The sequence below is a fragment of the Mytilus trossulus genome, chromosome 11 (assembly GCF_036588685.1).
Source record: "Mytilus trossulus isolate FHL-02 chromosome 11, PNRI_Mtr1.1.1.hap1, whole genome shotgun sequence".
Lineage (NCBI taxonomy): Eukaryota > Metazoa > Mollusca > Bivalvia > Mytilida > Mytilidae > Mytilus > Mytilus trossulus.
The window spans coordinates 314743-330137 of record NC_086383.1 but is presented as its reverse complement, the minus strand read 5'-3'; the positions used below and the strand labels follow the sequence as shown (position 1 = coordinate 330137).

Genomic DNA, 15395 nt, shown 5'->3' with positions numbered 1-15395 from the left:
CTACTGTGCCGCTATTTTTATTAAGACATCTTAATAAAATGAACTGTTCTTAAAACATCACTGAAATTATAAGCAGACTGTGTTCGCAGTATGATAAAACATTGTTTTAAACTTTGAGTTTGATGTTTTTCAAATTTATCCAATTTTAACAAAAAGTTGTTTTCCCTTTTTAAAATATTGAGCTTCACAACATGGGATTCAAGTTAAAAATATTTGATTTTGATTCACGGTTTAAAATATGATTGACGTATGTTACGAATGTAATTACTTACCAGTGGTATTCACATCTATAAATACAAAAATGAAGCTAACATAAATTTTGATAAAATAAAACAACAACTTACTAGGGAATATATCAAAAGATAGCAACCCGACCAAACAGCAGAATATAGTTAAACGACAATCAATACCAAATAGACAAACATTATAATACCGATCCAAAGTAGTTGAATGATGATTTCGTAAAATATAAAATCACTAAAATACTGAAGTTTGAGAAAAATCAATTCGGAAAGTCCATAAACACATGGCAAAATCAAATATCAAAATTCATCAAAACATCTAAAATCTATAATTCAATACCATCTTGTTTATGTATGTAGTAGAAACTTAATAGTTGTATACGTTGGTGTAGCAACTGCAAAATTTTGGATATCTTTGTCTATTCAATAATAGTTATTTGACTAATAAGAAATACATGCAATTAATACCTACCGTTTAAAAGTTCCGGTGCAATAAAATCCTTTCCGGTGCACACGTCACACAAAGTTGGATTTCCAGTAAATGCCTCTGAAAATAAAAATACAACTTGTAAGTTTTTTTATATGATAATTGGTATACTTTTTTAGAAATATCACCTACTCTTCTAGATCTTCTCATAGAAGACTTCGGAAGTTAAATGTATAGCTTGTTTTTTCTTGCGATTTGAAAGAACATATAATATTGATATCAAAATTGTATGTTTAACGATACCTTTATAAATATCAATATATACTTGTATCAAACTAACAATGTAACATTCTTTAGAAAGTATGATGAGGTGTTAAAACAAATATGGTTACTTCACAAATGCTCATGTGATAACTGTAATTTAATTTTTCGTTATTTTTTAATTTTACTAAATTACGTACCTAAATAATTGAAATAAACGCAAAAGTATTATACCGCGGTTCAAAACTCATAATTCCATGGACAAAAAAAACAAACTCGGGATAACAAACTAAAACCGAGGGAAACGCATTAAAAATAAGAGGAGAACAACGACACAACACTAAAATGTAACACACACAGAAACGGACCAAGCATCCGACAATATCCCACGAAAATAACAAAAATAACATCAAATCCAAATACCTGAATTTGGGATAGACAAGAACCGTGACATGTCCTACCGCAATGTGAATTTACACTAAAAAATAAGCGAAAACAAACGACGCAACGTTAAAAGGTGACACACACAAAAACGAACTAAAATATTACAATGACCATATTCCTGATTTGGTACAAGACATTTTTAATAATTGAAAAACATGTATTGTATTAGTCTTGTAAACAATAACTATGTATGAGTAAAATCTTATTGCGTTATAGCTACAATAGTTATCAAAAGGTACCAGGATTATAATTTAGTACGCCAGAGGCGCGTTTCGTCTACATAAGACTCATCAGTGACGCTCATATCAAAATAGTTATAAAGCCAAACAAATACAAACGTGACTTACTCCATTCAGTTCTAAATAAGACTAAGAAGTCAGCAGATATTGTAAACCTCGAGTTCTTCAGGCAAATATAAGAAACTACTCCATTAATTGTACGTCTGAAAAATAAAAACAGAATACGAAATTTCATTAAATGATTATTTAAAGTATATTACATTTTTTAAAATTGCATTCTTCAGGAAAACATAAGACACTACTCTTTCAATTTTACGTCTGAACAAAATAAAACAGAATAAGACATTTCATTTAATGATTATTTAAAACATTCTACATTTTTTAATATTGCGTTCTTCAGGCAAATATACGACACTACTCCTTCAATTTTACGTCTGTAAAATAAGAAAAGAATAAGAAATTTAATTACATGATAATTCATAGGATTTTACATTTCAACATTGACATTAGCAACTGACATGGATATGTGTTTCTGATGTTAAAATGCCATCGCTATAACATCATCAATGCAAGAATCTTAGGGTTTGAACTGTTCGACAGTAAAACAACACAGATTCACAATGCAACATAGATGATATCAATAGGTACCGGCTCTATTGTCAACATGTGTCTATAAAATAGTCATGTCTCATTGTTATGCATAATACATAAATGTTTGGTGTTATCACATGTATGGGCTAGAACTAAACAAAGGGGCAGGTCCGGTTTTGCCTCAAATTTCAGGTTCATCTGTCAAAAGATTTCGGTCATGCTGAAATATGAAAATCTATGAATTATGCCAAAATATGTAACTTTTCAGATTTTTTTTTGTCAGAAATATAAGTGGCCGCATCCGAGTTCATCCTCAATTTTTAAATATGTTATGTATTATCATCAAATACAACTTACATTTCAATATTATGAATGAACACAGATGCGGCCGCTTTCATTTAAGACGGAAATCGTCTAAAATTTAACTAAAATACTTAATTGTGAAAATTTTAATAATTTAGCATGACTGAATGATGCTGGAACCGATATATATGCTTATATTGTAAGGAACAGCCCATAGGTATGTAGCAGAAACATTGTTCTTTCAAATAAAAAACTCAAAATCGACATTATAACAATTTTGAAAAACTGCTATATTTCGGGGCCAAAAAGGGGTCTTACTGAACCTACTCCTTTCTCAAAAAGGCAAATTTTACATGTGTTTTTCTCAATTCCAGTACTTTTCAAGAACGATAATCAAAACATATGATTCATACTAGTCTTGTATTATTAAGTAAGTAAGTATTAGTGATAACAAATTTCAGACAAAAATATCATTATAGTCACAGCCATAAGTAGCAACAATGGATTAAAACAAGCGTCTTACTAATATTTCAGAAAATTAAATTAAAGAAAAATAGAAAATATAAAAAAAGAATTGCTTACCTTAGTACATAGAAAGGTCCAGATCGATGAACACAGTCCGTTTTATACTCTGTGCCGTTTACAGAAAGTGTGTAAGTTGACGCGTCGAACTTTACCTGAGAACCAGTAGCGTCACCATTATCTGCAAGCCAATCATAAAGCCTTTTTTGCGCTTTGCACGGGAAATTACATTGACCTGTGGCATAATCTACAACAAATGTATAATTTAGATGAGCATGATGAAGTTTTAACTTGATTGTCAATGTCATTCTGTTTAAAATCTAAATTTTAAATATATATTTGTACTCGTTCTCTCTATATTTAAGTATCGACACTTGAAAATGTCGAAACAATAATACAACTGTAATATCACATGACATTTTTTAGAAAAGATTGGCAATGGGTTTTTTATCTTCTTTTCCAAAGATCTTTTAGAAACCCAACTATTGTGATTTCAGAATTATTTTTTGTTTATTTAATTACACTTACCATACGATAAAAGCAGTACAAAGGCAAGTATATAGCTCTTCATCGTGCAAGTGTTTATACGTGCAATCAGTTAGAAAGTGTAGGGTGTAATGATTGCACAGGGAATATATACTGATCACTATTATATAAAATGTCCTTTTGTAACATAAGGAAATGATTATAAACATTTTTAAAACATAATAATTGATTATGAAATTTCTTGTTCGATAATAATATGCATACAACATGTACAACATGTTAACTTGGGTTGTATTGTTTTATTTGTCGCAAGATTCGAATAAATTTGAAAATAATCTGAAATTTAAAATATTTCGACTGCACTAAAGAAAGTCATCGATATTTCAGTAAATATCGTGAAAAAAACAACTAATCAAACAATTTGTTTTGGTTAAAAATAAAAAGAAGATGTGGTATGATTGCCAATGGGACAACTATCCACAAAAGACCAACATGGCACAGACATTAACAACTATAGGTCATCGTACGTCCTTCAACAACGAGCAAAGCCAATACCGCGTATTCTGCTATAAAAAGCCGCGATAAGACAATGTAAAACAATTTAAACGAGACACTAACGGCCTTATTTATGTACAAAAATGAAAGAAAAAAATATGTAATATGTTATATATGTGTCCGACGACAGGGAATTTTTGGGTTCAATCTCATCTAGGGGTAATAACAAGATTTCAAAGAAAACTAATGATTATTTAATGTCTGTTTTCCTTGCAAAGCTATTGACGTCGGGCTTAGGATTTTGTCGCAATTATATTCTACTTAGCGGAGAAATTATCCTACACAAATATAAAAAATAAATATGTGAATATAGCGATGACATAGCAATGTAAATCCCTTATAGATAAAACACTTCATTTACTATTCCCCATAATTAAAGTCATATGAAGCTTCGGATTTATAAAAAAAAGTCAAACATATTTCATATAAGAATTGCATTGATGAATTTCAATGTGAAAGGGGTGAACGTTTATTGTTGTAGTATCAAAATTTCACAAATTTGAAGATATTGATTTATTTACTTCTTAGAAACAAATTTGTCGATATTGTCTCGTATGCAGTGACCTTAACTACGAAACCTCTCTTCGGCCAAACTTGACAAAAAAATATAAACTCCCCTGTTCCTGACGGGTAATATAAATAACAGATTCTTGAAAAACACATATGATACAACAAATCATGTAACAACTATATTAAAGATACATATCATAGGTCTTTCAATTTTTTCACGATTCCGTCCAGATACCCGCCTTTAAGTCCCTCTTCACACGTGCTCTGTTTGTATTTTGTATCCCCGTCACGATCTGTTCGGCAACAACTCAACAGTGTAGTAGTTTGTAATCTACTACCTCTGAATGAATTATTACCTGTAAATAATACGTTTCAGATATTTAATAATCAATATTAAAAATGTGCTTACACGACTTAGTTTAGTATACAAGTATGTGCATGCATTGGTCCAATAATTGCGATAACATTTCTGATTTTAAAAAGTTCGTCTCATGACTTAAATATTTTAAGAGACATCATTGACATATGTATGTATTTCAGTTATTATCACCAACCCTCTCATGTATAAACCCATGTAATATAAAATTTGATATGTCTGGGTTCATGTTTTCTTTACGGTTTGGCTGGTATTTCAGCGTAGTACATACACGTGTTTTAATATGCTTTTTTCTCTCAATTGCAATTATCATACATAATGTATGAACTGGTAATATTTGTTTCTTACAATATACCAAATATTTTTGAATTTACAATTAAAAATTATTTATTTGATTTCATCATATTAATATAAATACTCGTTTATATAGAAAATTGGAGTATGCAGTTATGTGAATTGACATGTAAAATGTTATAAAACCGCTGATCATTCTATACTGTTTGAACTTTATTTGTACCTCAGAAAAAAAAAATGTAAATGTACATGCATAATGTTATAAAATGGCTAATCGTTTGATACTGTTTGTACTCTAGTTGTACTTTCAAAACACATTTGAAAATGAACATGTATAAATGTTATAAAATAGCTGATTATTTTATACTGTTTGAACTTTATTTGTACCACAGGAAAAAATATGTAAAAGTACAATACAAAGGTTCTTTTTCATTTACATGTATATAATAAGGAACCTTTTTTTCAAAATTAATTATTTGGTAGGCGTTGTAAGATATGTCACGGTGTTGTCGCCAGGGCTTTGCTTGAACCTGTGATTTTGATTTTTGGCCTTCAATGTTTGTCTCTGAAATTTTATTAACTATGTATTTGCATTCAGGTATCACAGATCAATTTATTAGTTCATAGTGTTTTTTGATTGAGTTAAGGCTTGCAATTGTCATTCTATCGTGTGTTTTTCTATGTTGTGATGTTAAACTTTTATACAGAACGAGGGAGAAGGTTTGATACAATTACAACGTTTAATCCAACTGGAAATATATGCACCTGTCCTAAGTCAGGAATTGATACGTGTTTCTCGTTTTTCGTTTTTTTATATAGATTTTACCGTTTGTTTTCCCATTTTAATGGTTTCACACTAGTAATTTTGGAGCCCTTAATAGCTTGTTGTTCGATGTGAGCCAAGGGTCCGTGCTTAAGGCCGAACATTGACATATAATACTTTACTTTTATTAATTGTTATTTGGATGGAGAGTTGTCTCATTGGAACTCCTTTGTCTATATATAAATGTTATAAAATGGCTGTTTGTTGGATACTCTTTATACTTTAGTTGTATTTCAGAAAAAAATATGTAAATGTACATGTATAAATGTTATAAAACCGCTGATTTAAAATGGCTGTTTGTTGGATACTCTTTATACTTTAGTTGTATTTCCGAAAAATATGTAAATGTACATGTATAAATGTTATAAAACCGCTGATTTTTTTTATAGTGTATGAACATGATCTGTACTTTAGAAAAAAATTATGTAAATGTACATATTTCCGCTAGTATTTTTGTCCATCTGATGAGTTAAGCCTTTTTCAACTGATTTGTATAGTTCGTTTTTATGTTGTACTGTTATACCACTGTCCGGGTTAGGGGAGGGTTGGGATCCCGATAACATGTATAACCCCCTCACATTATTTATATAAGTGCCTGTCCCAAGTCAGGAGTCTGTAATTAAGTGGTTTTCAATTGTTTATGTGTTACATATTTGTTTCTCGTTTATTTATTTTTTATTCAAATAAGGCTTTTTATAGCTGACTATGCGGTATGGGCTTTGCTCATTATTGAAGGCAGTATGGTGACATGTAGTTGTTAATGTCTGTGTCATGTTGGTCTCTTGTGGACAGTTGTTTAATTGGCTATCATACCAAATCTTTTTTTTTGTATGTATTAATGTTAATTTTTAATGTTATAAAATGGATGATTGTTGGATACTGTTTGAACTTTATTTGTACTTTAGAAAATATATGTAAATGTACATGCATAATTGTTATAAAATAGCTTATTATTTAATAATGTTTGTACTCTAGTTATACTGTATAATCAAATATGTAAATGAACATGTTTAAATATTATAAAACAATAGCTGATTGCTGGATACGGTTTTTACTGTAGTTGTACTTTAGAGAAAAAAAATTATGTAAATGCACATGTATAAATGTTATAAAATAGCTGTTTTTTTGTTACTCTTTGTATAATAGCTGCGCATTACGCCCTCAGTAAGCCATGTGTTTCTCAACGAGCAATGTTCGGTCGATCATGCAGAGCTAATGACGACAATTACATATAAGGAAGTTGTACTCACAAATTATTTGTAGACACTTAAAAATGCATTTAGATTTTAATCAATGTCTAGAAATACGATCATTGAACTGTAGTGTACTGTTTTGTACTTGTGTTTGTCGCATTGTCAAGCCCTTTGTTCAGAAGACTTTTCTATTTGATTTTGTCTTCAACATATTGTTTCGATCGTCAACAGTGAGTATCATGCAGTCAAAACGCGCATCCGGTGTACACGTTCAATCCTGTTTTCATTAATGTGTGTTCTTAATTGACGTAACTTAATGTGTGAAAAGCATTCACAACAAATCTATTCACATTTAAAAAGTATTCTATTGAAATTATGATAAAGATAATATTATTTTTTTGAACAATCAAGATTATCGTTGATTTCACCAATACATGCTACATTGTGTTATAAGTAATTAAACAAAAAAATGAATTTCAAGGAAAATTCAAAACGGAATTTGTTTCAATCTATTATCTCCCTAGACCAGGGTGATAAAAGTGATATGTTTGAAATTTTTGGAGGGTGAGGAGGGTGTTTGTTGCAATACATGTCATGCATGCAGTTATCAGAAGAAGTACACCAAATTAGAAAAAAATTCACGAAATGATTAAAAATCTGTTTTAACAAGTGAAATTCAAAACAGAATTGCTAATAATGTACATTATGATACATGTAACTGATTTTGTTTTTATCTTATCAATTACTTTATGGTAGCTTATCCATGTTATGTATGACCATGTAAATAACCATGTAGTACATTATATTACATGTACGTGTATGTTGAAGTACATTTGTATGTTTCATACCTAGTAAGTTCTTGAGCAGAAAATGCAAGTAATAATACATTTTGAGGAGTTGTCACCGTCAATTGTCGATTTGACGATCACAAATGCAGTTTTACTGAAGACGAATAGCGGAGACAGTAAAACGGAGAGTTGCGTCTGTCAAATCAAGATTGTTTATTATACACAAAATGTAATTGCATTATAATCTAATGTATTATATTTAAGCATTTATGGTCTCGAAATATCGGTTGGGACTGAGAGAGTCTTAATAACTAATTAACCCTTTTCATTAAATCATCCGTTCTAAGGAAAAAATAGTGAAATCACGAATAAGTGGGAAAGGTTAATATTTTCCAAACATCCAAATATAGCACCAAGAAAAATGTACTGTATATAATGGTCTCACATTACAAATTAAGAACAATACAAACTTTACAAATTAAGAACAATACAAACTTTACAAATTAAGAACAATACAAACAAGTTTTGTTGATTTCTGAGATACACTGTGTATCACGTGTTCATTATATTGCATGGTTCTTAGCCAGACTGCTCTTTAAATAATCATGCAGAGGGAAATGCTTTACTTATAATAATGATGCGGTCGATGCCACTGCTGGTCAGTAGTCAGCACTTCGGTGTTGGCATGAATATCAATTATATGGTCATTTTTATAAATTTTCTGTTTATAAAATTTTGGATTTTTCGAAAAACTAAGGATTTTCGTACCCCAGGAGTATATTACCTTAGCCGTATTTGGCACAACTTTTTGGAATTTTGAGCCCTCAATGCTCTTCAACTTTGTATTTGTTCGGCTTTTAAACTATTTTGATCTGAGCGTCACTGATGAGTCTTATGAAGACGAAACGCGCGTCTGGCGTATACAATTATAATCCTGGTACTTTTGATAACTATTTACACCACTGGGTCGATGCCACTGCTGGTGGACGTTTCGTCCCCGAGGGTATCACCAGCCCAGTAGTCAGCACTTCGGTGTTGGCATGAATATCAATTATATGGTCATTTTTATAAATTTTCTGTTTGTAAAACTTTGAATTTTTCGAAAAAATAAGTATTTTCTTACCCGAGGAGTAGATTACTTTAGCCGTGTTTGGCACAACTTTTTGGAATTTTGGGTCCTCAATGCTATTCAACTTTGTATTTGTTTGGCTTTTAAACTATTTTGATCTGAGGGTCACTCATGAGACTTATGTAGACGAAACGCGCGCCTGGCGTATACAATTATAATCCTGGTACTTTTGATAACTATTAACCTAGTATGTTTAATTTGTAATGCTGATTTTGTTGTTTTCTGTACTGATCATGTTAATCAATTGTTTGGTTTCAACTGATCGTTTTTTTCTTTATAATGATTTACATGTGTGTCATATGTGTGTCGTACATAGATTTCAATCGACATTAAAGTTTCTCCTTGTTGAATGTCATATGGACAGTTACCTCCATGTGTTTTCAGTCATAGCTTTGGTCTCTGTTTGATAGTCATCTGATTGAAAAAAAACGACTCCATTTATTTATGTTCTTTTCTATTATCAAAACATTCATGTAAGTTGTTAAACATGTTTAAGATATAAATGATTTGGTCACATTAACATGGTCCAATAAGTGTTTCGTGAATTTTTACTTATGTTTTTTTTTCACAAATAGACTTTATTTTTGTAGCGTAACATTTACATACATTTTAGTGTTTAATTCTAGCCTTTACACATATAGCATTCTAATGAAAAGAAAGTTTTGCCAGACCGTTAAAAAAGTTCGTACGTTGCAATTTCAGTGTTATTAAGATCAAAAGCTAACGACAAACTTAAACCTGATAACCAATTTATCTGTCTTTCAAAATAATGTAATATGTTAATGTTTTTGTTAGCTACCAGGCTCATATTGATTTTTTAAATGTTTAAATGTGTTATATCAATTTAGAAAAAAAATCTGATTTCAATAAATTCGTGTAAAAATGATAAAAGTGAGTGACAGCCAAAACGTTTCTTTGTTATTCAACTGTAAATCACTAAAACCCAAATACGATTATTTATTGGGGGATAAAACAGTTTTTGAAATGATCACTTTACTTCATTAACGCATAGTGCATTTTTAACAGCAATTCTCAACAACTGAATATAAAGTTGCCAACAAATTTTAGGATTAAGACACACCATCATATAAAATGTTCAAAAATCATAGATTAGTGGGGTCGAAACAAAATGTTTCTATTGTAATATATGTAACACTCAGAAACATGTCCTTCCCCCCAAATGTGTCCGATTCCCCCAAACATGTCTAGTTGAAAACAGCGCCAAAGTCATTTGTCTAAACGCCCAAACGTGTCCAATCCCCAAAACGTGTCCATGCATATCAAGCGTTATTTGATTATTGAAATTTCATTAACGTATAATAATTGTACCATTTCATTAAAAATATAAATACGACACGTTAGTACTTTTTCAAATCGGCAGAATTAAACTGGGTTAAAGTGGGGGCGTCATTTAGGTTATATTGCATGTAAATTGTAGGCAAATACATGTATGTTTAGTTCAACTGTACACTTAACGGTTTAAAATGTCCCTTTCTCTGTGCATTAAAACGTTAATGTTCTATCTAATTATGCAACTGGACAATTCCCAATCAACAGTCTAAAGTGAATTTATTCAGTAGAACTGAAAAAACATTAAGACTTGTATGTTTTCTCTAAATATGCATGAAATACTGGCAACTGGACAATACGCAATCAACAGTCTGAAGTGAATTTATTCAGTAGAACTGAAAAACATTAAAACTTGTATGTTTTCTCTAAATATGTATGAAATACTTGCAACTGGACAATACGCAACCAATAGTCTAAAGTTTATCTTAACAATAGAACAGTAAAATAATTAAACCATGTATGTTAAAATGTAAAAAAAAAACAACAGGTAAATAGAACTGCAAAAACATTAAAACTTAAATGCATGAAATATTTGGCACTCGGGACGTTATGTCTCTCTATCGTGTGTCTTTAGTGATGCTGGAAACCTAAAATTTATTAAAAAAAACCAGATAACCAGTTTATGATTTGATGAACTTTTGAAATACGCACAAACAATTGACAAAAGTAGGGGGGAATGCTGTGAAAAACCCGCCATGCAATATTCGGTTAAGTACAAAAGGTAACATTGGAGTTAATAAGTACAAATTATTAACAAAGTTAACGATTAATTCAACTCCAGAATTATGTGCATTTTCCCTCTAAATGAATATGAAATACTTGCAACTGGACAATAAGCAATTTCAGTCAAAGTTAATTTATAATAACAGATTAATTTTCCAATTATTATAATCATTTAAAACCAACAATGTACTAACTAAATCTGATAAACGTTATCAGCGATTTTATTTAGGAGATACATGTACAGTATTAGCACTAAAAGACGTGTGACGTTTTAATATGGCGTTAAATATTGGACACGTTTTGGCGAATAACAATTACCGGACACGTTTGGGGGTTATGAAATTGGACACGTTTGGGGAATATGGTACATTTTGGACACATTTAGGGAGAAAAGACACGTTTTGGGAAATCGGACACGTTTGGGGGGAAGGACACGTTTGGGAGTGTTTATTATAAATTGTATTTTGAAAGTAAAGTTTTTGGAATTATCTAGTAAATTTGATTTATAGTTGCATTTTAATAATTTTACTCAAAAGGAATGACAAGTATATCACCAAATGAAGTAAAAAAAGCATCAAATGAACATTGACATTTTTTGTGAATTTTTCTGGTACAAATCTTTTGATTTTGCCATTGATAAGGGACTTTCCATTTTGCATTTTCATCGGGATTCAGTATTTTGTGATTTACTTTTTATGTAATGTTATTCCGTATGACGTGGCCTGTTTCTACCTGTATTTAACATTGACTATAATACACACTGATTCAATATGGACAGAACAAGTTACACATTGTAATGATCTTTGGGTCTGTCTGATGTGAGAGACCGTATACAAGTTCGTTTGTTCAATAAAACGTATATTGCAGTTATACACTGAATGAGTTTTGCAGTTCTACATTGATTTCCATTATTTATCTCAACTCTCGTGACATGTTTAATTGAGAGAATTTATACCAACAACAATACAATATGTTGATGCTTTGCAGAAGTTCGATCGATAAAAACGTGTAACGATAACAAACAAACGGTTATAGCGCAAAGAAAGATAACCCAAATGCATTGTATAGCCTTATGTGTTATCAATTAAAAAAAATGAATTTATTTGGAGTTCCGTAGTTTAGTTTGTACTTTTTTTATTATGTCCCTTTTTATTTATGAAGTACTTTAATAATGGTGATTACGTGCTATTTCAAACGGTTTCTCATATACATTCCCTTGTTTAAATGAATGACAACACTTACATGTATACACTATTCCTGGTTTATGGACCCATCTTTTCACAATCAATGAGGAACTTACATGAACTACTGTTTCAACAATATGACTAATGAATTAATGGATACATTGTCGATACCAAGTATACTCCAATGGCATAAATTTGAGACAAAATATACAAACTGGATATTCCAACTCATAAGTCAATTACAAACTGAAAACGCGAAAATACAAAAACGGAAAAAACATTCAACAGTACACCGTACAAAACACAGAAATCTAAATACAAGGCAAGACGTATCCAATCAAAAGATAGGATATATATCATGTAAGCAAAAACCATGTGGGTTCAAATACGACAAAAACAATAAGTTATCATAATTTGGTACTTCACATACGAGGAAAGGAAGAATAATCATAACTTATTTTTGAAAATGGTTCACATAATTTAATTAATCACGACTTTTCATCATATTAAATTAAATAGTATTAAAATATATCTGCAAGTTTTAAATGGCCCCTATTTTCGGTCGTTAACATGTGTTTTATAACAGATGATTATCAGTTAATCTCGAAAACAGTCTACTAAAAGGTATATAAAAAGATCAAGTCTATATCACGATATCAACAGTTCACCTTTACGTACGCGTTTGGTCACTCAGCACGACATCGCATTAATTCAAGAAGTATCTCCGAGCACGTACTGAACGAGAGCCATGGTGTTCTGGTTAGTGCATTTGACTACTACCACAAAGTTACCTAGTTCTATCCCTGTTTCGGGTGACGGGAAAATCCCATACCGCATTATAAGTTTTTTTTAAGAAGCACAGGAATTAAGCACTTTTGTAAGCGTACCCCTTTTTTTTTTAACCTAGAACATTGGTGTAATATAAAAACACAAGATCTGAATACAAACCCACATTGAAAAGGCTGTAATCGAAGATTTTTAGTTCTAGACCCGCACGTGGCAGGTGCGTTCGAGTTTGCTACTCTGTGGGAAAAAACAAGCTTTTTAAAAGAATGTTATAAATTTATAGTACATAAATAAAGAAACTAAAAAATCAGAAAAAAATACGTATGCTTGTTTTTGAGTTATAAACCGTTGAAATTTTTTTGGTGTAAAAATCTATGAAAAAATAACAAGAATTTTATAGGAATTTGAAATATGGCTTTAAATTAAACTATATGTAATACAAATTTGAAAAGAAAAGAAGGGGTTGGTGGGCAAATTATGTTCAATGTCAATACATGGATAAAACCTTAAAACACCAAAAAACAATTTATCAATATAAATGTCTCCGCAACGTATCATTAAACGAGATAAACAATGAAACAACTTGTCCCATAAACATATTTGTTTTGTTAACGATGTCTTCGTCCGTTTTAGGATAAAGTTCTTTTTAAAATTTGTCAAAATCTTTGAAAATTGCGATTCGAATGTCTACAGACTAAGCGTTGTTAATCTTCTGATATCAAGACTGTTAATAATAGTGATAGAACCTTTTAAAGTACACGCACGTTAAAAAAAAATTTGGGATATTTTCATTGAATGAAGAAAAATGACGCTTTTCCAGTGACTGACATGATGTTAACATTTCGCTATCTTCTAACTGTCGCCAAAAGCATTATGCACCTCGATATTTATGCCAACAATATTCCTGTTCGTACTTAAGTAAATCAATAATTAAATTAAGTAAATCGGGAATTTCTCGCTACATTGAAGACCTGTTGGTGACCTTCTGCTGTTGTGTTTTTTTATTTTGGTCGGGTTGTTGTCTCTTTGACACATTCCCCATTTCCATTCTCAATTTTAAGTAATTTTTTGCAAAGTTTTGATAAAATTGAGAAAAAATACATATAGCCAAAAAAAGTCTCTAATTCTTAATCTTTATAGCAGCATGTGCACGTGTATATCATATACCTTATACATTTCTAATGGGTATCATGATTAACCCTTAAATCTATTGATAATAGAGAACATGTGGTGTGATACAAGAGAGCAAAGGACACAGAAATAAACAACTATATAGTGTACCATACGGCTTTCAATAATAATAAAACTCATAGTCAGCTGTAAACGGCCCCGAAATGACAAATATAACAAGATGGGATCGGTGTACAAAGGCTCCGTGTTGAACACCGTAGTTTGACCTATATTGATTTACTTTTTACAAATCTTTACTTGGATGGATATGTATCACATTAATGTAGCATTCATACATGTACATTTACTTCATTTCATATGTCAATTAAATTCTTATATTAATTTTTAAAACAATGTAGTTTATAAGCTCGGTAGATTGTTCTCTTCTTTATTTTTCAGATACGAAAAAGTTAAAGGAAAACACATTTTAAAGGATTAGGTTCGATAGAGCCCTAAAATAGCCCCATTATTAGCTTAAATTTCAAATTTGGATTTATTGACAAATATCACAATGGATCATAGTAAATGCATTAACAAAACAGGGAATAGGCCTTTTTGTTGAACATTTACGTTTCTGAGTATTATTCGTGACGTCACCAATAGTACTCAATTTGATTTCCCACAAAAAATCAATGAAAAGGGGTAAATTTCCATTGCTTATTGGACAGGAAATATAGAGCGCATTAGTCGACAAAAAAGATCTTTGAACATAATGATTTTTTAATGACATTTTACATGTCTAGCTTCAATATTTAATTTGTCCAAGCCTGCGCTCTATGTTTCCTGGTCCTAAATTTGGCTGAAATCAAGCCGATTCTGTTAAATTTCGCAAATAATCTCTTATTTTAACCTGCATGTATTTGGGATGAAAAAATCTACGCTTTAGAACAAAACTTTGACAATATGTGTTTAAGTCAATTTTTTTATCTTGTAACATTGAACATTATAATCAAGATGGTAGGCTGTATAATTGGATAAAAATTTAGAATGATGTGAAGA

At 30.7% G+C, this 15395-nt stretch overlaps 1 protein-coding gene across 1 annotated transcript; it reads right to left on the bottom strand.

The window, feature by feature from the left end:
• Positions 1 to 264: 264 nt before the first annotated feature.
• On the bottom strand, positions 265 to 3641 carry LOC134691540 (uncharacterized). The gene is made up of 5 exons (XM_063552107.1): positions 3558 to 3641; positions 3090 to 3276; positions 1722 to 1816; positions 715 to 789; positions 265 to 287 (listed from the first exon to the last, which is right to left on the bottom strand). Exons 1-5 carry the CDS (start codon positions 3598 to 3600, stop codon positions 265 to 267), a joined length of 423 nt encoding a protein of 140 aa, XP_063408177.1. The 5' UTR covers positions 3601 to 3641.
• Positions 3642 to 15395: the final 11754 nt, after the last annotated feature.